The following is an 18,212-nucleotide window of genomic DNA, read 5'->3' on the forward strand; positions in this document are numbered from 1 at the left end:
TTTATCCTGTAACTGCTATTCTAATAGCAAATCCTTCCTAAAAGTTATTGCATTACATTCTTGATTAAATTATCTTCCTGTTGATATGTAATTTTATGGTACTACTCCAAAAAAAAAAAGTGATGTTATTAACTAGTTTTAGAAAATACACTTTTCCCAGAAGGTTTCCAAAATTTTGGCCATTACTGTATAAGGGGTTTGTATGGTCAGTGTGGGGAGGTCACGTTAGGTGAAGATCACATTAGATGAGGGTCTTGTGATGGTCCTGCTTGAGCAGGGGGTTGGACTATAAGACCTCCAAGGTCCCTTCCCATTCTGTTCTAAATAATAGGCTCCCATTGGGGCACCTGTCTAAGGCTCAAAGCCAGGGGTGTCAAACTGGCGGCCTGCAGGCCAAATACGTCATGCGCGGGCCACGCTCACCCCAGTCCCGTGAATAGGAAAAATACTGCGATATATCACATGATGGCAATGTGACGCAGAGAGTTTGATACCCGTGCTCTTAAGCCATCGTTTCTCAACCTTGGCCACTTTAAGCTGCGTGGACTTCAACTCCCAGAATTCCCCAGCCAGAGATCCTTCTGGAGAATTCTGGGAGTTTGCATCCATTCAAGTGGCCCAATTTGAGAAACACTGGTCTACAGCAGTTTAGTGATGGTTCGAAGTTACAACGGCCCTGAAAAAAGTGACTCATGACCGCTTTTCACACTTACGACCGTTTCAGCATCCCCATGGTCACGTGATCAAAACTGACTCATATTTATGACGTTTGGAGCGTCCTGGGGTCACACAATTCCTTTTGTGACCTCCTGACAAGCAAAGTCAATGGGGAAGCCATGTTGTTTGCTGAAGAACTGCAGTCATTCACCACTTAACAACCGTGGCAAGAAAGGTTGTAAGATGAGGCAAAACTCACTTAGCGACTGTCTCATTTAGCAACAGAAATTTTTGGGCCCAATGGTGGTTGTGAGTCAAGGACTATCTGTACAAACTTTAAAATCTGTGCACATCTCACAAATTCACTCTTTTTTGTTTTTTGTTTTTTTTTCAGGCGGGGAAATTTAGCATCATCCCAACGGTAATCAATGTGGGTTCCAGTCTTGCGCTAATGGGAGTGGTAAGTCAATTTAACACACTGCATCCCTGTTTGGTTTGTTGGCCGCAATGCCTCAGATAGAAAGTCCCAACGGAGAGTGGTGAGGACAGTGGAGAAGATTATAAGAAACTGACTTTCCTTTATTCAGGATACTGCTTTTAAGCGCTATGGGCCACAGGTGGCACCCGTAGCCATATCAGTAGCACGCGAGCTCAGCTGTGTGTGCCGGCCAGCTGATTTTCGGGCTTTCTGGGCCCACCAGAAGTAGGGAAACAGGCTGTTTCCTGCCTCTGAAGGGCCTCAGGGTGGTGGTTGGGAAGGCCCATTTCTCTCTCTCACCTGATTCCAGGCCTCCCTAGGTGGGACCAGAAGTTGGCAAACGGGGTTTTCAGCCTCTAGAGGACCTCCGGGGGGGGGGGGGGGGCCGTTTTCGGCCTCCCGAGACTCCTAGAGAGGCTGGGACAGCAAAAAATGAGCCTTCTGGTCCCAACAGAAATTGGCAAACAATCTGGGTCCTCATTTTACCTACCTTATAAAGGATGGAAGGCTGAGTCAACCTTGGGCCTGGTGGGACTAGAACCTGCAGTAATTGCAGGCAGCTGTGTTACTAACAGACTGTCTTACCAGTCTGAGCCACAGAGGCCCATTATATAAATATACAAATAGGATGAAGACTATTGCTAACATAGTGTAAGCCGCCCTGAGTCTTCGGAGAAGGGCGGGATATAAATGCAATTAAAAAAAAAATCTTATTATATTTCATGTTATTGAGATATTATATATCTTATTATCTGATCACTTAAAAGCTGCTCGTTTGGCTTTTAAAAACAAAATAACACAATAAAAGATAATAAAAAGCCCTCAATATTTGCGTGTAATTGCAAATAAGAAACCTTTTTTTAAAAAAAAAAGTTTACTGTTTAGCACAGTGGATTTTCCACTCTGTTCATACGGAATTGTTTCTGCCATCCAACCCACCCAGGGGGCGTTTCTCTGCGACTTGGTACTGCTGTATCTCCTCCGAAAAAGCCAGTTTTACAGAGGGAAAAAATACGAGGAAGTGAGGTAGGTCGCCTGCAGCTGCAAAACGTTTTTGATTCATCGAGATTTCTTATTTTTATAAACTTGCAAGAAATCTTTTGGCTTGGATTTTTTCTAACGACAGGCCTTGTAAACGCTGTCTTTGCCAAATGGATGTCCTCCAGATCAAACCATCAGCTGACTTAGCACGGCAAGGACATAAGGTAGCCCACCAACTACTAGGTGTTGTGACCCAGGCCCCAGTAGGTAGTAGGAAACTCAGTCAGTGTAAAAACAAACAAACTTTATTCGAATAGCTGAGAATTACTTCATTCCCAGCGTAGTTGAACTCAAATTAAAGCAAATTCCTCCCAACACAAATTCCTCAGTCCTATCACAAATCTTTTTGCGTTCTGGGTTCATTTGTGGTCGTAAGTCGAGGATTATATATATTATATGGGTGTCAAGGTTCCAGAAAAACCTGTTCTGCATAAAAAAACCTCAGAAGCCATTGTCTTTCAGAGTTCTTTACTAGCATGAGGAAACTGGCACACGATGAGTGAAATTCCAAAACTGAAACTTCCGGATTCTTTTCCCAGTTATACAAACCCCAAGAGTCCCACCCACTAACCCCTTTGCTGGTCACATGGTCCCACGTTCTCCCAGTTCATTCGAATATCTTCTCACCACTCCTCCTGCAGATGTGAACACAATCCAACCTTGACCGCTTGAAGAATGTTACCATACACCTCAACCCCCCCTTCTTCCCCTCAGGGGAAAAATGTGGCAGCGTCTGGAACCCTAAAGTCTAGTATGGTTTCCAGGCCAGACAGGCATCCCCCCTTGCAAAAGAAGCTATATCCTAGGAAAGAAAACAAAGAATTAATAAAGAAGAGTGTCGGTGGTCCACACTTCCCTTCTACCCCCCTCTCCCCCCTCCAAGAGGTTTTTTAGGTTTGTCAGGGAAAGTGTCGTGAAATTGTTTAATCAAATTGTCCGCATTTACTTTCCAACTTTTGACCCAAGTAGATTCAGATAATGGATATCCCTTCCAGTGGACTAAATATTGTAATTGACCTCTGTATAGTCAAGAGTCAAGGATTTTCTTGATTTCATAGTGAGTTTCACCTTGAATTATCAAGGGTGGTGGGGGAGCGGCAGGTTGAGGTCTCAGACCAGATTGTCTAGCAGGTTTTAATAAGCTGGTAAGGAAGTCCTTGAAATGCTTCAGCTGACGAGGCAAAAATCGGCCTGGGGCCCCCAGGAAAGAAAGGTGCTGAACTTGCTGGTTGCCATTGGTATTGGATCCATCCTTGTCCAGGATAAAATGCCCAACCGGAAGGAATAGAACCAGCAGGAGGCAGCGTAGGCCTCTGTTGGCGGGAAAAATCAATTGGAGGGGGGAGTTGCGATTCCCCCCAAGTCCCTGGTGCTGCCTGAACTCCCTGCCGTCTGAAGGAGGGAAGGGAGGTCCTCCTGCGTTCATCGGAACGGCTTCGAGCTTCAGTAATTTCTCCCTCTCTGGTGGGAGGGAAGGTGAATTTAGGCTGAGCTAAAGGCTCTCGAGGTGGGTGAGCTGAGCTTATACGAGGCCTCACTTCCAAACGCTCAAAAGTTTCCGGGAGGTCTAATAGGGACTGGGATTTCAGGGGGTTTCTCAGGTCCCAATCCAGTGACTCTCCTGATTCTCCGGGTTTTACTGTCCTCCATTGAGGTTGAGAAGAGGGAGGGGGCTCTCCATTCCGCCCCGGGGAAACATTTTCTCCCGAACGACAGCTTACCCATGAATCGGAGTCTTTGGGCCGTGCACCAAGCTGACAAGCAGGGTCTACCACTTCGGGTTTTTGAGTCATATCTTCCGATGGGAAGAAGGTGATTTCGACTCAGATTCCAACCTCTGTGCTACTTCCACGCTTTCAGCTTGCTGCCCTTCCATCTTCGCTGGGTCTTTGCACCGCTGTGGAGGTTGCAGAGGCTGGGGCCCAGCACCCCCCCTAACGGGCCCCCTCTGAGCGGAGGAGAGGGTACCGTTAAGCAAAAGAAAGTTAAGAGTTTTGGAATAATGTCAAGGTTCCAGAAAAACCTGTTCTGCATAAAAAAACCTCAGAAGCCATTGTCTTTCAGAGTTCTTTACTAGCATGAGGAAACTGGCACACGATGAGTGAAATTCCAAAACTGAACTTACGGATTCTTTTCCCAGTTATACAAACCCCAAGAGTCCCACCCCCCAACCCCTTTGCTGGTCACATGGTTCCACGTTCTCCCAGTTCATTCGAATATCTTCTCGCCACTCTTCCTGAGATGTGAACACCATCCGACCTTGACCGCTTGAAGAATGTTACCACACCCCTCAACCCCCCTTCTTCCCCTCAGGGGAAAAATATGGCAGCGTCTGGAACCCTAAAGTCTAGTATGGTTTCCAGGACTGACAATGGGTTCATTTGTGGTTGTAAGTCAAGGATATATATATCCTCGACTTATCCCCGACTTATCAGACTTATCAGAGCACAGCCAAACCCCCAACCAATCAGAACACACCTCCACCCAATCAGAACACAGCCAAGCTCCCAACCAATCAATTCAAACCCCCACTAGCAGTTAAAAGGAAGAAACAGCTGCGATCACACATTTCTCGAAGCTGTAAACACCTAGCCTGAAAATGACGAATGGGATTTCGTCAAAACGTCACCAAGACACTTCCAATTTTATGTGGGAGAAAATCCGAATAACCAAAGACCTACATACAAACACCCGCAAAAACCTCAGAAAACATATATATATGTTTTCTGGCAGCGAACCTCACACTCAGCCCTGATGATGTTACCTAGTTGGGTAATGAAACGTCTGCTAGAAAGCAACCAAGCTTAGAGACTCCACATTTGCTAATTTTCCCGACTTCTCTTTTCCTCACGTAGGTCAAACACCAAGAAATCTTTGCCGGAAAACACCATCAACGGGAACCAGCCTGGAAACCAAAGTGAGGATTCTTTATCCCGGTTGGATCAACAGCTACAGACGGTTGAGGCCTAAAGCTGTGCCTTCCTCTGGAGACCACCCTTCACAACGTCATCCGTCGTTAAGAGAAACCACGGACCACAGAAAGTTGCAGGAAGGGATTCGCTTCAGCTGTTCGCGGCCTTCGTTTTCGACATCCTAAGCCAAGGATACCGCACGTTGCAGGATGTTAACTTTTTTAAAGCAAACCAAATGCCAGAAAATCTTGGGTAAGGACCGTAGCTGCGTGGTGGATATAAATTCTCTTCCGGATCAACTTAACACAGCCGTTCTTAAGCCTGTCAAATGTATGTCAACGGATGAGTGGAGAGGACAGTGAATTATTATTATTGTCCATCGCGCAGTCAGCCAGACGGATTTGGCATTTTTGTCCACCCATCGAGTCCTTCCCAAGAACGGGGCGGTGGCCTAGAGGTGGAGCTCTCGCCTCACAAATCAGGAGGCTGCGAGTTCGATCCTAGGTGTAGCGGCTGATATTTCTCTCTCAGGGCATAATGAGAATATATCTTGCCGCAAAATTCCGTATTGACAACAGGAAGGGCATCCAGCCAGTAAACACTCAGCTCCATTCAGTTGCCCCGACTCCACCCCAAAAGAAATTACGAGGTCATTAAACGAGAAAAGGAAAACAAAAAAACAAAAAACCGGAGTCCTTCCCAAGACCCCAGAAAAGGCAGATGTGGATATTTGATGGTGGTAAAGTTCTCGTTGCAGGATGTCAGCTATTATGAGTAAATCTGCCTTTTGCAATTGACTGATGGTGAATTTGTCAATGCCGATGGCCTTCAAGTGGTGCTTGGATGTTTTGGAATTGCCCTCAAGGCATCTATTACTATGGATACTACCTTTAATTTCTTTTGCCGCAGTCATTATTACAGGTGGTCCTCGACTTACAACAGTTCGTTTAGTGACCGTTCAAAGTTACAATGGCACTGAAAATAGCGACCTATGACCATTTTTCACAACTTTGCAGCAGCCCCGTGATCCTGTGATCAAAATCAAAACTGACTCATACTGATGACGTTCCTGTGTACCAAGGTCACGTGATCCCCTTTTGTGACCTTCTGACCACCAAAGTCAATGGGGAAGCCGGATTCACTTAACAACCATGTTACTAACTCGCAGTGATTCACTTAACAAATGTGGCAAGAAAGGTCGTAAAAAAGGGGGCAAAGCTCACTTAACAAATGTTTCTTAACAACGGAAATATTGGGCTGAATTGTGGCCGTAAGTCGAGGACTACCAGTAATTACCAAATTTACTTGCCGTCCGTCTCGCACTTCAAAGCGACTCTGAGAATAATGATATTCTGAGCATTCTTTGAAAATTATATGATAGTAAGACTTTAATCGTCGTCTTCCCATTCTGCTATCCGTTTTGAATCTCTTCCTGCAAATTGTTGAGCCAGTGGGATTATTCAGGAATTCGAAATAAATTCTTGCAACATTGCATAAACAATTCTCCAGCCTGTGGGATTATGCCGGAATTCTAAATAAATTCCTGCAACACGCATGAATAATTCTCCAGCATCCAACCAACTCAGGAAACATAACTTCATGATGAAGATGGGTTGATCATTGGCATGTCTTGAACCTCCCACTTCAGGGAAAAAAAAAAAAAAAGAGGCTGGATTTTATTTTTTTCTGCCTATGGTATGAATTTACACGCAACCCAAGTCTTATTTTATGACCGGTGCACAGAGTGGCAAGTCGCAGGAATTAAATCAGAATATTATCTACGGAACAAGCCATGTTCGTGATGGCTGCTTTACCAGGAATTTCTGTATGTTTTAAAAAAAAAATATGGGTGGAATTGAAAAAGGAAGTTTTAAAAAGTGAACATGATTTTGATGATGAGAAGGAATAGATCATAGAGTGAGTTTTTTTAAAAAAACAACAACTATAGAGTAAGAGATAATGTTGCATTTGTTACTTATAATTTGCTGCGAAGAAAATTGGAAGCTATTTCTATTTTTTCCCCCGCAGCTTCTTTTTGCAGTTTGGGCTTTTTTCCTCATTTTCTTTCCTGTCTTTCCTTTATATCCTCACAGGATTGTCGTTGTGAGGAAAGGAGGAGGAAGAAGCAGTATTTAGTATGTTCGCCACCTTGAGTTATTTAGAAAAATAATAAAGGAGTAAAATTGTATATGTTCTTGTTAGTTTTTAATCTTTTTTTTTTAAAAAAGAGTAAAAATTATTTTAAAATACGTTTATATTTAATGATATTAAATAAACCTTAATATATTAAAAATGGGTTTTAGTTGACAAGGAAAGTTAATTTTACAACTTGCGCTGTAGCAAGATAGCTTTAAACCTTAAGCTGTTACAGATAGTCCTTGAACTTCTGCCAGTAGAAGCCAAAATTCCCGTTACTAAGCGAGGCAGTTAACGGGAGCTGTGCCAAATTTTACGAGAGTTAAGCAAATCACTGCAGTTGTTAAGTGAATCATGCGGTCATTAAGGGAATCTGGTTTCCCCCCCACTGAGTTTGTTAGAAGGCGGCTGGGAAGGTCTCAAACGGTGATCCCGTGATCCCAGGATAATGTAGGATGATTGTAAAACAATAACATAGAGAACTGGTGTGTGTGTGAGAGAGAGAGAGAGAGAGAGGGAGGAGTGAGGGAGTGAGAGAGAGAGAATATGAATATTTGCAGTTCAGAGTTGAACTGTGGGGCCCTTGGTACTCTCTGAGCTTGGTGGTTTTCTTGCAGACGTTTCATGACCCAACTAGGTAACATCATCAGTGTATGTGATGGTAAATTTGCTGCCTACTTATATACAGTAGCTTGCCCTGGGATGGAATTTTGGCAAGAGACAAATAGGCTATCTGCTATCAATAGACACGTAGAGATGAAGCACATTTACACACCATTCAAGGGAGACAATCAAAAGCTAAGACGGAAACAAAAGGCGATATATTCTCTCTAGCTGTGGACACCCAGTTAAGCAGGGATTAACACCAAACAAGCAGAGAACAAAACTCTAATCAAGGTATCGAACACACACACAGAGTACTGGCAGGGTGTGTTACTATATATTAACGGGGAGCAATTCCCACATTTGCTATTACTGAATGTCTGCAAGAAACTAACAAGCTCAGAGAATACCTCTCAGCGGTACTCTCCACTTACCTTTGCTACTGGTTCAGGAATGGGAGCACGCACAAGCATGATGACGTCCGGGCAGATGGGCAGAGCCTCCTGCTGCTGGTGCTACTAGTTCGCGCGAGCCGGATAGATTTCACCTGGATTTCACGCTGGTACCTCTCCTCCTTGCACACACCACCCCTTCTAACACTGATGATGTTACCTAGTTGGGTAATGAAACGCCTGCAAGGAAACCACCAAGCTCAGAGAGCACCAAGGACCTCATTGCATTACATCTTCTTGATTTAACCTTTGCACCCCTTGTTCCCAACAGCAGTTGAGAGGCTCAAAAATAAAGTCAGCAAAGAAACTCTCTCCCTCACCCCCTGCTTAAAATTCCAAAATGATGAGGTTTTTTTTAAATTTGAATTTATATCCCGCCGTTCTCCGAAGACTCAGGGCGGCTTACACTATGTTAAGCAATAGTCTTCATCCATTTGTATATTATATACAAAGTCAACTTATTGCCCCCAACAATCTGGGTCCTCGTTTTACCTATCTTATAAAGGATGGAAGGCTGAGTCAACCTTGGGCCTGGTGGGACTTGAACCTGCAGTAATTGCAAGCAGCTGCTGTTAATAACAGACTGCATTAGTCTGTTGAGCCACCAGATATTTGATATTGATATTTATAGTTCCCTGGGACTTGTCAAGAGCCAGCAACTGGAAAGTCAATTCGATTCTCACTTAAGAAAGGAGATACTCAGAGGTGTTAACTTTAGAACTAATTGTGCCATGAAAGTTAAAAGGATGGGGAGGAATAAATTTTTTCCCCCCGATTTATTTCATTCTTGAATCCGCAGAAGCTGTAATTCTACGTGCGCTACCTCATAGGTCTCCGTATTTGGTAACTTGAAGACGTGTGGACTTCAACTCCCAGAATTCTTCAGCCACGGCTGGCTGAGGAATTCTGGGAGTTGGAAATCCACACGTCTTCAAGTTGCCAAGTTTGGAGACCCCTGCAGTACCTTGAGCAGGTATGAGAAAACTGGGCCTCTAGCAGAGGTGGGTTTCACGCAGGTTCTGACCAGTTCTGGAGAACCGGTAGCAGAAATTCTGACTGTCCCCGCCCCCATCTATTCTCTGCCTCCCGAGTCCCAGCTGATCGGGAGGAAATGGGGATTTTGCAGTATCCTTCCGCTGGAGTGGGGTGGGAATGGAGACTTTACAGTATCCTTCCCCTGCCACAGCCACAGAACTGGTAGTAAAAAGCTCTGAAACCCACCACTGGTCTCTAGCAAACTTGAGGTGATGGATAACAAATGTGAAGATCCAGCATCCATCACCTTTGGCCACTCTGGCTGGGTTGTGAACACGGAGATGGCTATAAACCCCACCCTACCCCACCCCACTTCAAAATAAAACTCCCAAAATAAAGTCGGGACTGCTCGGTAACCACTCCCGAAGGGAAAGGGTAAGGAAAGAGGAGTAAAGAAGGAAGAAAGTAGGTAGGCAGGTAGGTAGGTAGGAAAGAAGGGAGGGAGAAGAAAGGATAGGAGGAGAAGAAGGAGGAGAAGATAAGAGGGTTAGAAAGGATGGTAGTGAGAAGTGGGAAAGAGGAGGGGAAGTAGGAAAGCGAGGAGAAGGATGGTGGGGAAAGTCGAAGAAGGATGAGAAGGGTAGAAAGGATTAAGGGAGGGAGTGGCGGTCGAGCAGCCCTGATTGAGTATAATTTGAGTATAGGATCGATTGTTGGATAAGTGATTGTATTGTACACTGGTCAAATTGTGGGAATTATTATGGAAAATAAAAAATTTTGCCCTGGAAAAATAAAAAAATTAAAAAAATTAAAACTCCCACCGAACTCATTGCAAATATTTTACTTGGAAGTTCAGCAGCTTCAGGCCAAAAATCCCTGTTCTGTCCCGTCCCCCCCCACCTCAGTCCGGGAGACACGAGCGATGACTTAATTAGCCGGCAATTCAGTCCATGGCAGCCATCAGCTCTGGCAGCAGACTAGCGAGCGTCTGCCAAGTTCCTCTGTTATCTCTCTTGATGCCAGTGAGTCAACCAGAAAACCAGGAACAAACAGTACTTCAGCTCAAGTTCTCTCTCTAAGCGGTTGATTTGTTCGCCACGGAGTAGTATAGCAGCCCCTGCTGCTTTTATACCTTGTGGGGTGTGGCTCCGTGACTCAGCACTTCCTAGGCCTGCCCCACCCCTGCTTCTTTTTTTTTTTTGTTTACATTTATATCCCGCCCTTCTCCGAAGACTCAGGGCGGCTTACAGTGTGTAAGGCAATAGTCTCATTCTATTTGTATATTTACAAAGTCAACTTATTGCCCCCCCACAACAATCTGGGTCCTCATTTTACCTACCTTATAAAGGATGGAAGGCTGAGTCAACCTTGGACCTGGTGGGACTAGAACCTGCAGTAATTGCAGGCAGCTGTGTTTTAATAACAGGCTTCTTACAGCCTGAGCCACACCCTCTGCTGTTCCCGCCTCTCCTGTCTACGAAACCTAGGGTCCAACCAGGACTGATTGTCCTCAGCTGGGTCTGGGAGCATTGCCTGGTGGGCGGGGCACGGGGAGGGGGGGAGGAGATACAGGAGACAAAGGCCTCATTATTTCTTCCACCTGGCCTGCCTCTGGCTCCTGGAGCTGAGCCAGAGAGGCCGGCCCTGCAGAAGGGAGCACTGACGGCCCTTCCCCCTCACTCTCTGAGTCACTCTCTGGCAGGGGCCAGGCGGGGGGGGGGGGGAAGGGGGGCTGGAGCCACAACAGTCCCTTAACCCAGCCACCCAGCCACCCACCCCTTACAAACCTGCCTGCAGTCAGGCTGCGTGCAAACCGTGTTTTCCTTCTGAAGCCTTTCGACCAAAATGCATACAAAACCCATCAAGCATTTGATATTGATATAGACTTTTTTTTTCTCCTCTCCAAAATAGAAGATCTGGTTACACAGCAAGGAAAAGTCTCGGAAGGGAAGGCTGGGCTAAAGGGAGTTGGAAGAGAATCCTAGCAGCCTTGTGGCAGAGGGATAAACCGAGAAGAACAGGGACGTCCTCTGGACTGGGTTATTTACATGTCATTTTTAAAGGCCGAGGAAGTGGGGACGGGTGGGTGTTTCACATTCTGTTTCATTAGCAGGGTTCTAGAGGCTTGCTTTCTGACATATGTTAGGGAGCGCGTGAAGAGTGCAAGCAATGGGCCAGGATCCCCAGTTCTAGGGCATCAGAGAGGAGGAAGGAACGAGTTGTCTCTCCTCACGACCGTTCTGGCTCTACCATCTTCCTCCTCCTAGTAAACGTGCACCATGCCATAGAGGAAAGTCCAGAAGAGAATATATGTGAATAACCCCCCGATCAGTCCTCCGGTAAAGAGAGGCCTTCGGGATTTAAAATATTTGTTCCATCGCCGTCCGGCTTTGAGCACCAAAAGCACCGAGAGTAAGACGGAGGCCAGGAAGTAGAAGATGAAACCGTAGAGGCCGTTGAGGCCAAGAATACCGGCGGTGGCTCCCGAGAGAGCAGAGACCGACGTCCGGCAATAATCCAGGATGGCTGCGTTTCCCCGGACGGCTGCTTCGCTGATGAACTGGGGGCCTTCCCGCTTGGCCACCACTGTGGCCATGGCTTCGGCTGGGAGTTGTGGGGCAATTCTCTCTCAGGACGGTGCGCTCTGCGAGAAAAATAAGAAATCGTTCATATATGCAGATCGGTTTCTTGGAGACCCAATAGACTGTCCTTCCACAAAGAGCCAGGTGACATATGAGAAATAAATTTTATTGAAGAGCTCAAGGAGGGGAACATATCCAATACACCATTTTCCTATTTTCCTCACAACCACCAGCCTTGAGATAGGTTGGTCTATCGCAGGGATCAGCAACCTTAAACACTCAAAGAGCCGCAAAGGTCCTAACCAGAAGCCCCCCATTCAATTCTGGAGCCGACCGGAAGTCCAGTTCCCCCACCATAGAGACTCCTGCTAGTGTGGCGTCCTTTTTCCTCTGCTGACTGGAAGTCCAGTTCCCCCACCATAGAGTCTCCTCCTAGCACGGTGTCCTTTTTTCTCTACCTGCCCTAACCGAAAGTCCTACCAATTGTGGAGCCGACCAGCAACAGGGAGCTGCAGCAGAGGAACGGAAGAGCCACATGCAGCTCCAGAGCTGTGGGTTGCTGACCCCTGGACTGGCCCATGTTACTCAGCTAGCTTTCATACTTAAGGAGGAACTAGAATTCACAGTTTCCTGGTGATTGGCCCAATGTCACCCAGCTGGCTTTCATGCCTAAGGCCGGGACTAAAACTCACCATCTCCTGGTGAATGGCCCAAAGTCACCCAACTGGCATTCATGGCTAAGGCAGGACTAGAACTCACCATCTCCTGGTGATTGGCCCAAAGTTACCCAGCCGGCTTTCATGCCTAAGGTGGGACTAGAATTCATCATCTCCCACTTTCTAGCCTGGTGTTTTAAGCACTAGATCAAAGTAGCTGTCAAATTAATATTAAAACACAGCCCGGTGGTGATTAGCAAGCCGCTTAAAAGGACTCACCTGTAAAATATGTGCATTTGTTTTTGAAGTAATAAAATGACTTCTTTCAAAGTAAAAGAAGACACAATTATAAATGAAACAGGAGGGAGAAGTAAGAAACATTTGAGTTGCTTCACGCGCAGTGAAAGACAAATCATACAGTTATTTAAATCAATTTTTATAACTGCCCATCTAAGCCAAGTGACTCCGAGAGGCTTATAATTCTAAAACCACAAAAAAGTTAAAAGAATGAAAAATCCAAAGAATATGACCAATAACCAAATATTTAACAAAAAGATTTAAACCTTGATTTATCAGGAGATAAACATTTACAGGGTTTTCAAGGAAACTGGTTTTTTCTTAGGATCTTGAGCGGCTTGCAAATTTATCTCATGGCACCCTGAATAATAGTTTTGTGCTGTGTTTCTACACAAAAGCCAGTTTTCGACGTTCAGGGCTGAGCCATTCTTTACGGAGTCATTTTGTCAATTATACAGTGGGGCAAAAAAGTATTTAGTCAGCCACCAATTGTGCAAGTTCTCCCACTGAAAAAGATGAGAGAGGCCTGTAATTGTCATCATAGGCATACCTCAATTAGGAGAGACAACATGAGAAAACACATCCAGAAAATCACATTGTCTCATTTGTAACGAATTTATTTGCAAATTATGGTGGAAAATAAGTATTTGGTCACCAACAAACAAGCAAGATTTCTGGCTCTCACAGACCTGTAACTTCTACTTTAAGAGGCTCCTCTGTTCTCCACTGATTATCTGTATTAATGGTACCTGTTTGAACTTGTTATCAGTATAAAAGACTGATAACAAGCTGTCCACAACCTCAAACAGTCACACTCCAAACTCCACTATGGTGAAGACCAAAGAGCTGTCGAAAGACACCAGAAACAAAATTGTAGACCTGCACCAGGCTGGGAAGACTGAATCTGCAATAGGCAAGCAGCTTAGTGTGAAGAAATCAACTGTGGGAGGAATAATTAGAAAATGGAAGACATACAAGACTACTGATAAATCTCTCTCGATCTGGGGCTCCATGCAAGATCTCACCCCGTGGGGTCAAAATGATCACAAGAACGGTGAGCAAATATCCCAGAACCACACAGGAGGACCTAGTGAATGACCTGCAGAGAGCTGGGACCAATTTAACAAAGGCTACCATCAGTAACACACTACACCGCCAGGGACTCAGATCCTGCAGTGCCAGACGTGTCCCCTGCTTAAGCCAGTACATGTCTGGGCTCGTCTGAAGTTTGCTAGAGAGCATTTGGATGATCCAGAAGAGGATTGGGAGAATGTCATATGGTCAGATGAAACCAAAGTAGAACTGTTTGGTAGAAACTCAACTCGTCGTGTTTGGAGGAGAGAGAATGCTGAGTTGCATCCAAAGAACACCATATCTACTGTGAAGCATGGGAGTGGCAACATCATGCTGTGGGGCTGTTTCTCTGCAAAGGGACCAGGACGACTGATCCGTGTAAAGGAAAGAATGAACGGGGCCATGTATCGTGAGATTTTGAGTGCAAACCTCCTTCCATCAGCAAGGGCATTGAAGATGAAACGTGGCTGGGTCTTTCAGCATGATAATGATCCTAAACACACCGCCCGGGCAATGAAGGAGTGGCTCCGTAAGAAGCATTTCAAGGTCCTGGAGTGGCCTAGCCAGTCACCAGATCTCAACCCCACAGAAAACCTTTGGAGGGAGTTGAAAGTCCGTATTGCCCAGCGACAGCCCCAAAACATCACTGCTCTAGAGGAGATCTGCATGGAGGAATGGGCCAATATACCAGCAACAGTGTGTGAAAACCTTGTGAAGACGTACAGAAAACGTTTGACCTCTGTCATTGCCAACAAAGGATATATAACAAAGTATTGAGATGAACTTTTGATATGGACCAAATACTTATTTTCCACCATAATTTGCAAATAAATTCGTTGCAAATCAGACAATGTGATTTTCTGGATGTGTTTTCTCACGTTGTCTCTCCTATTTGAGGTATACCTATGATAACAATTACAGCCCTCTCTCATCTTTTTCAGTGGGAGAACTTTCACAACTGGTGGCTGACTAAATACTTTTTTGCCCCACTGTACCTACCAAATCCTTTTTTGTCTGAAACAAGAACAAATACTGCTATAGGAAATCAGGACCTGTCCATACACTCTATGAATAGACATTAGATTGTGAACCTGTGAGCTCCTGCAGACTAGCCTTCCCTCTTTTGCAAAGCAATATTCTATATGCGAGGGGTCTCCAACCTTGGTCCCTTTAAGACTTGTGGACTTCAACTCCCAGAGTTCCTCAGCCAGCTTTGCTTCAACTGGGAGTTGAAGTCCACAAGTCTTAAAGGGACCAAGGTTGGAGACCCCTGCTATATGCCAACAATATTCCATCCCCTTACAATTGTGAAAAGACTAGAGGTAGTCCCCGACTTACAACACTTCGTTTAGTGATCGTTCAAAGTTACAACGGCACTGAAAAAAGTGACTTACGACCGTTTTTTACACTTACCTTTGAAGCATCCCCATGATCATGTAATTAAAATTCAGACGCTTGGCAACTGACTCATATTTATGACGGTCGCAGTGTTCCTGCGGTTCATGTGTTCCCCTTTTGTGACTTTCTGACAAGCAAAGTCAATTTGGAAGCCAGATTCATTTAACAACCGGGTTACTAGCTTAAAAGCTCCAGTGATTCATTTAATAATTGTGGCAAGAAAGGTCGTAAAAAATGGGGCAAAACTCAGTTAACAAATGTCTCACCCAACAGCAGAAATTTTGGGCTCAGTTGTAGTCGTTAGCCGAGGACTACCTGTGTACATATTTTGCATAAATTACTCAACTCTGGCATTTATACAACCATCCTGACTTTAGGCAGTTAATAAAAACATTGTGCTTGCAGTGTTTTTTTTTCCAAGAGGCAAGTGGACTTTCTGGTTTTTCTTTGAAGGCGTTTTGCTTCTCATCCAAGAAGCTTCTTCAGCTCTGACCGGATGGTGGGGAACGGGAGGATTTCATTTAGCCAATCCCCGCCATCCAGGTCAGAGCTGATGAGGATGAGAAGTGAAGAAAAAACAGAAAGTCCAGTTGCCTCCTGAAAAAGCACCTTTGGGACAACCACAACCTGGATAACGGAGAATCTCTACAGACTTTTAGCTATGCAATTTGGGATGAAGACCCTTTGAATGGTGTGGGAGTAGGAATGGATTTCCAGAGGAGAAAAACTGCAGACTACAGGAACCATTTGCACCACTCAGGTGACCCTGAGGACACAGGGAAACCTCCGAGTGGCCTCAACGACCCTCTAAAACAGTGGTTCTCAACCTTTATAGTGCTGCGACCCCCTTAATACAATTCCCCACGATGTGGCGACCCCAACCGCAGAAGGGGGAAAAAAGCGGCAAACTGTTTTTTTGAATTGATCGCGCCTGAAGCCGTATCGGCTAGCGATCTGAACTGCTTGCGATTGCCTTGAGGATGGAGGCATTAAAGCGGAGACTCCTCCCCTATTATGTTTATCGCGCCTGAAGCCAGATTAGGCTAGCGATTGGGAGTGATTGCAGCTGGCTTGAGAGGGAGACATCAGAGCAAAGATTTCTCTCTTTTTTAATTCATCACGCCTGAAGCCGAATTCGGCTAGTGGTTTGAAGAGCCTGCAGCTGGCTTGTGGAGTCAACCATTGGAGCGCAATTCTTCTACTCGCAAGTATACTTCCCATATTTCCGATGGTCTTAGGCGACCTCTGGCAAATTGTCATTCGACCCCCAACGGGGTTGCGACCCACAGGTTGAGAACTGCTGCTCTAAAAGGATGCAAATGACCAGCTGTCTGCAAGGAATAGAAATCCTTCCAATCCCCACCATCCAGGTCAGAGCTGATGAGGACGAGAAGTGAAGAAAAATCAGAAAGTCCAGTTGCCTCTTGAAAAAAGCACCTTTGGGACAACCACGACCTAAATGAGAATTTCCATAGATATCATGCTTTCGGCTGAAAAGCTACAGCTGCAATTTGAAAGGATTCGTTTAATCAGTGTCTTAATGTTATGGTGCCTGTTTGCTTTAATTTAGGAGAGGCTGAGGTAACATAACCTGTTCTGAGTGGGACTTTTATGTCAACTTTATCACTACAGTAGAGAACAGATGAAGCAACCAATTCCTTTAAGCCACCCATGTGGTGCAATAAATAGGTAGTCCTTGGCTTACAGCCATTCATTTAGGGACCGTTCAAAGTTACAACAGGGCTGAAAAAAGTAGCTTATGACTGCTTTTCACACAACTGTTGCAGCATCCCTGTGGGTCATATGATCAAAATTCAGATGCTTGGCATATCATATCATATCATTTATAACAGTGTCCGGGAGTCTTGCAATCCCGTTTTGGGACCTTTCGCCACGAACTTAAGACTTATTTATTCCGTCTTGCTGGACTGGCTTGAATTTTTAAATTTTTCAGCTGATTTTATGGGTTTAAATTTTTATTAATTTTATAGGGTTGATTGTATTTTAAAATGGGGCCAAGTTGAATAAGTTTTTTAATGTTTGTTTTTAGTAATTGTATGCGTTGTTGCTGTATTTTATTTTGGCTGTAAACTGCCCTGAGTCCTTCGGGAGAAGGGCGGTATACAAATTAAAATATTATTATTATTATTATTATTATCATCACCTTTTGTAAAAGATTAAAAAAAAAAGCCAATGAGGGAAGTCAGATTCACTTAACAACCACATGACCCACCAACTTCAGTGGTTCACTTAATAACTGTGGCAACGGTCGTAAAGTGGAGCAAAACTCGCTTAAAATAACTGTCTCACATAGCAACAGAAATGTTAAGCTCCTTTGTGGTCGTAAGTTGAGGACTTCCCGTACAGTAGCGGAAAATGCAAAGGGTACAATTAAATATCTTATTTAAAGGCAGAGAAGCCCCGCCCCCACCCCGTGCCCAAGCCAGACCCCCTTTAAGGCCCCTGTAATGACGTCACACACGTGAGAAAGTTCTCAGGAACGACCTCATAACCGACCTCCTTAATAGAAATTTTAAAAACCAGGCAAGTTTCTAAGTGTCTTTTTTCCTACCTACTTAAACCCGAAATCCCCCTTACCTCGTTAACGCGTTTTCTCCCCTCAGCTCTCGCCCAACCAGTTTCGCCTCCGCCGACCTCACCGCAAAGGGGCAGCCGCCGCCATCTTGGAACGCGAAGGATTCTGGGGGCGACGGCGTCACCGCGCTCCGACGTCACGCAAGCCCTTTCCTCTCCTCCCCGCGCGTCTTCCATAGAGCCTCGGCGGACCGCTTCCACCCGGCATCCCGAGGCCATAGAGTCCTATTGTAGAGCGCCTCTCCGCAACCAACCGCCGGAGTTCCTCCCTTGTGAAACGTGAAGGCCCCGCCCCAACTTTGCAAACCCCGCCCCTCTCCGAGGAAGGCCCGGAGGAGGAATAGCGAGAAGGGGGC

At 45.3% G+C, this 18,212-nt stretch overlaps 2 protein-coding genes across 5 annotated transcripts in view; one reads left to right on the top strand and one right to left on the bottom strand.

The window, feature by feature from the left end:
• P2RX5 (purinergic receptor P2X 5) overlaps positions 1-8,270 on the top strand; it is a 93,004-nt gene extending 84,734 nt beyond the window's left edge. For 3 of the 4 annotated variants that reach the window (XM_058164026.1, XM_058164027.1, XM_058164024.1), the window contains 3 exons: positions 1,052-1,117; positions 2,079-2,161; positions 5,032-8,270. In XM_058164026.1, coding sequence (XP_058020009.1) covers positions 1,052-1,117; positions 2,079-2,161; positions 5,032-5,146 — 264 coding nt within the window. In that variant the 3' untranslated portion in view covers positions 5,147-8,270. The remainder of the gene's footprint in view (positions 1-1,051; positions 1,118-2,078; positions 2,162-5,031) is intronic. The other variant, XM_058164025.1, reaches the window with a different exon arrangement.
• Positions 8,271-11,122: 2,852 nt separating this feature from the next.
• On the bottom strand, positions 11,123-18,088 carry EMC6 (ER membrane protein complex subunit 6). The gene is made up of 2 exons (XM_058164029.1): positions 17,860-18,088; positions 11,123-11,898 (listed from the first exon to the last, which is right to left on the bottom strand). Exon 2 carries the CDS (start codon positions 11,848-11,850, stop codon positions 11,518-11,520), a length of 333 nt encoding a protein of 110 aa, XP_058020012.1. The 5' UTR covers positions 11,851-11,898; positions 17,860-18,088; the 3' UTR covers positions 11,123-11,517.
• Between the last annotated feature and the right edge of the window lie 124 nt (positions 18,089-18,212).

Source organism: Ahaetulla prasina, chromosome 1 (assembly GCF_028640845.1).
Source record: "Ahaetulla prasina isolate Xishuangbanna chromosome 1, ASM2864084v1, whole genome shotgun sequence".
In the NCBI taxonomy this organism is placed as follows: Eukaryota; Metazoa; Chordata; class Lepidosauria; order Squamata; family Colubridae; genus Ahaetulla; species Ahaetulla prasina.

Coding starts and splice junctions, on each gene's coding strand:
- EMC6 (XM_058164029.1), bottom strand. CDS start 11,850: ATGGCCACAGTGGTGGCCAAGCGGGAAGGCCCCCAGTTCATCAGCGAA.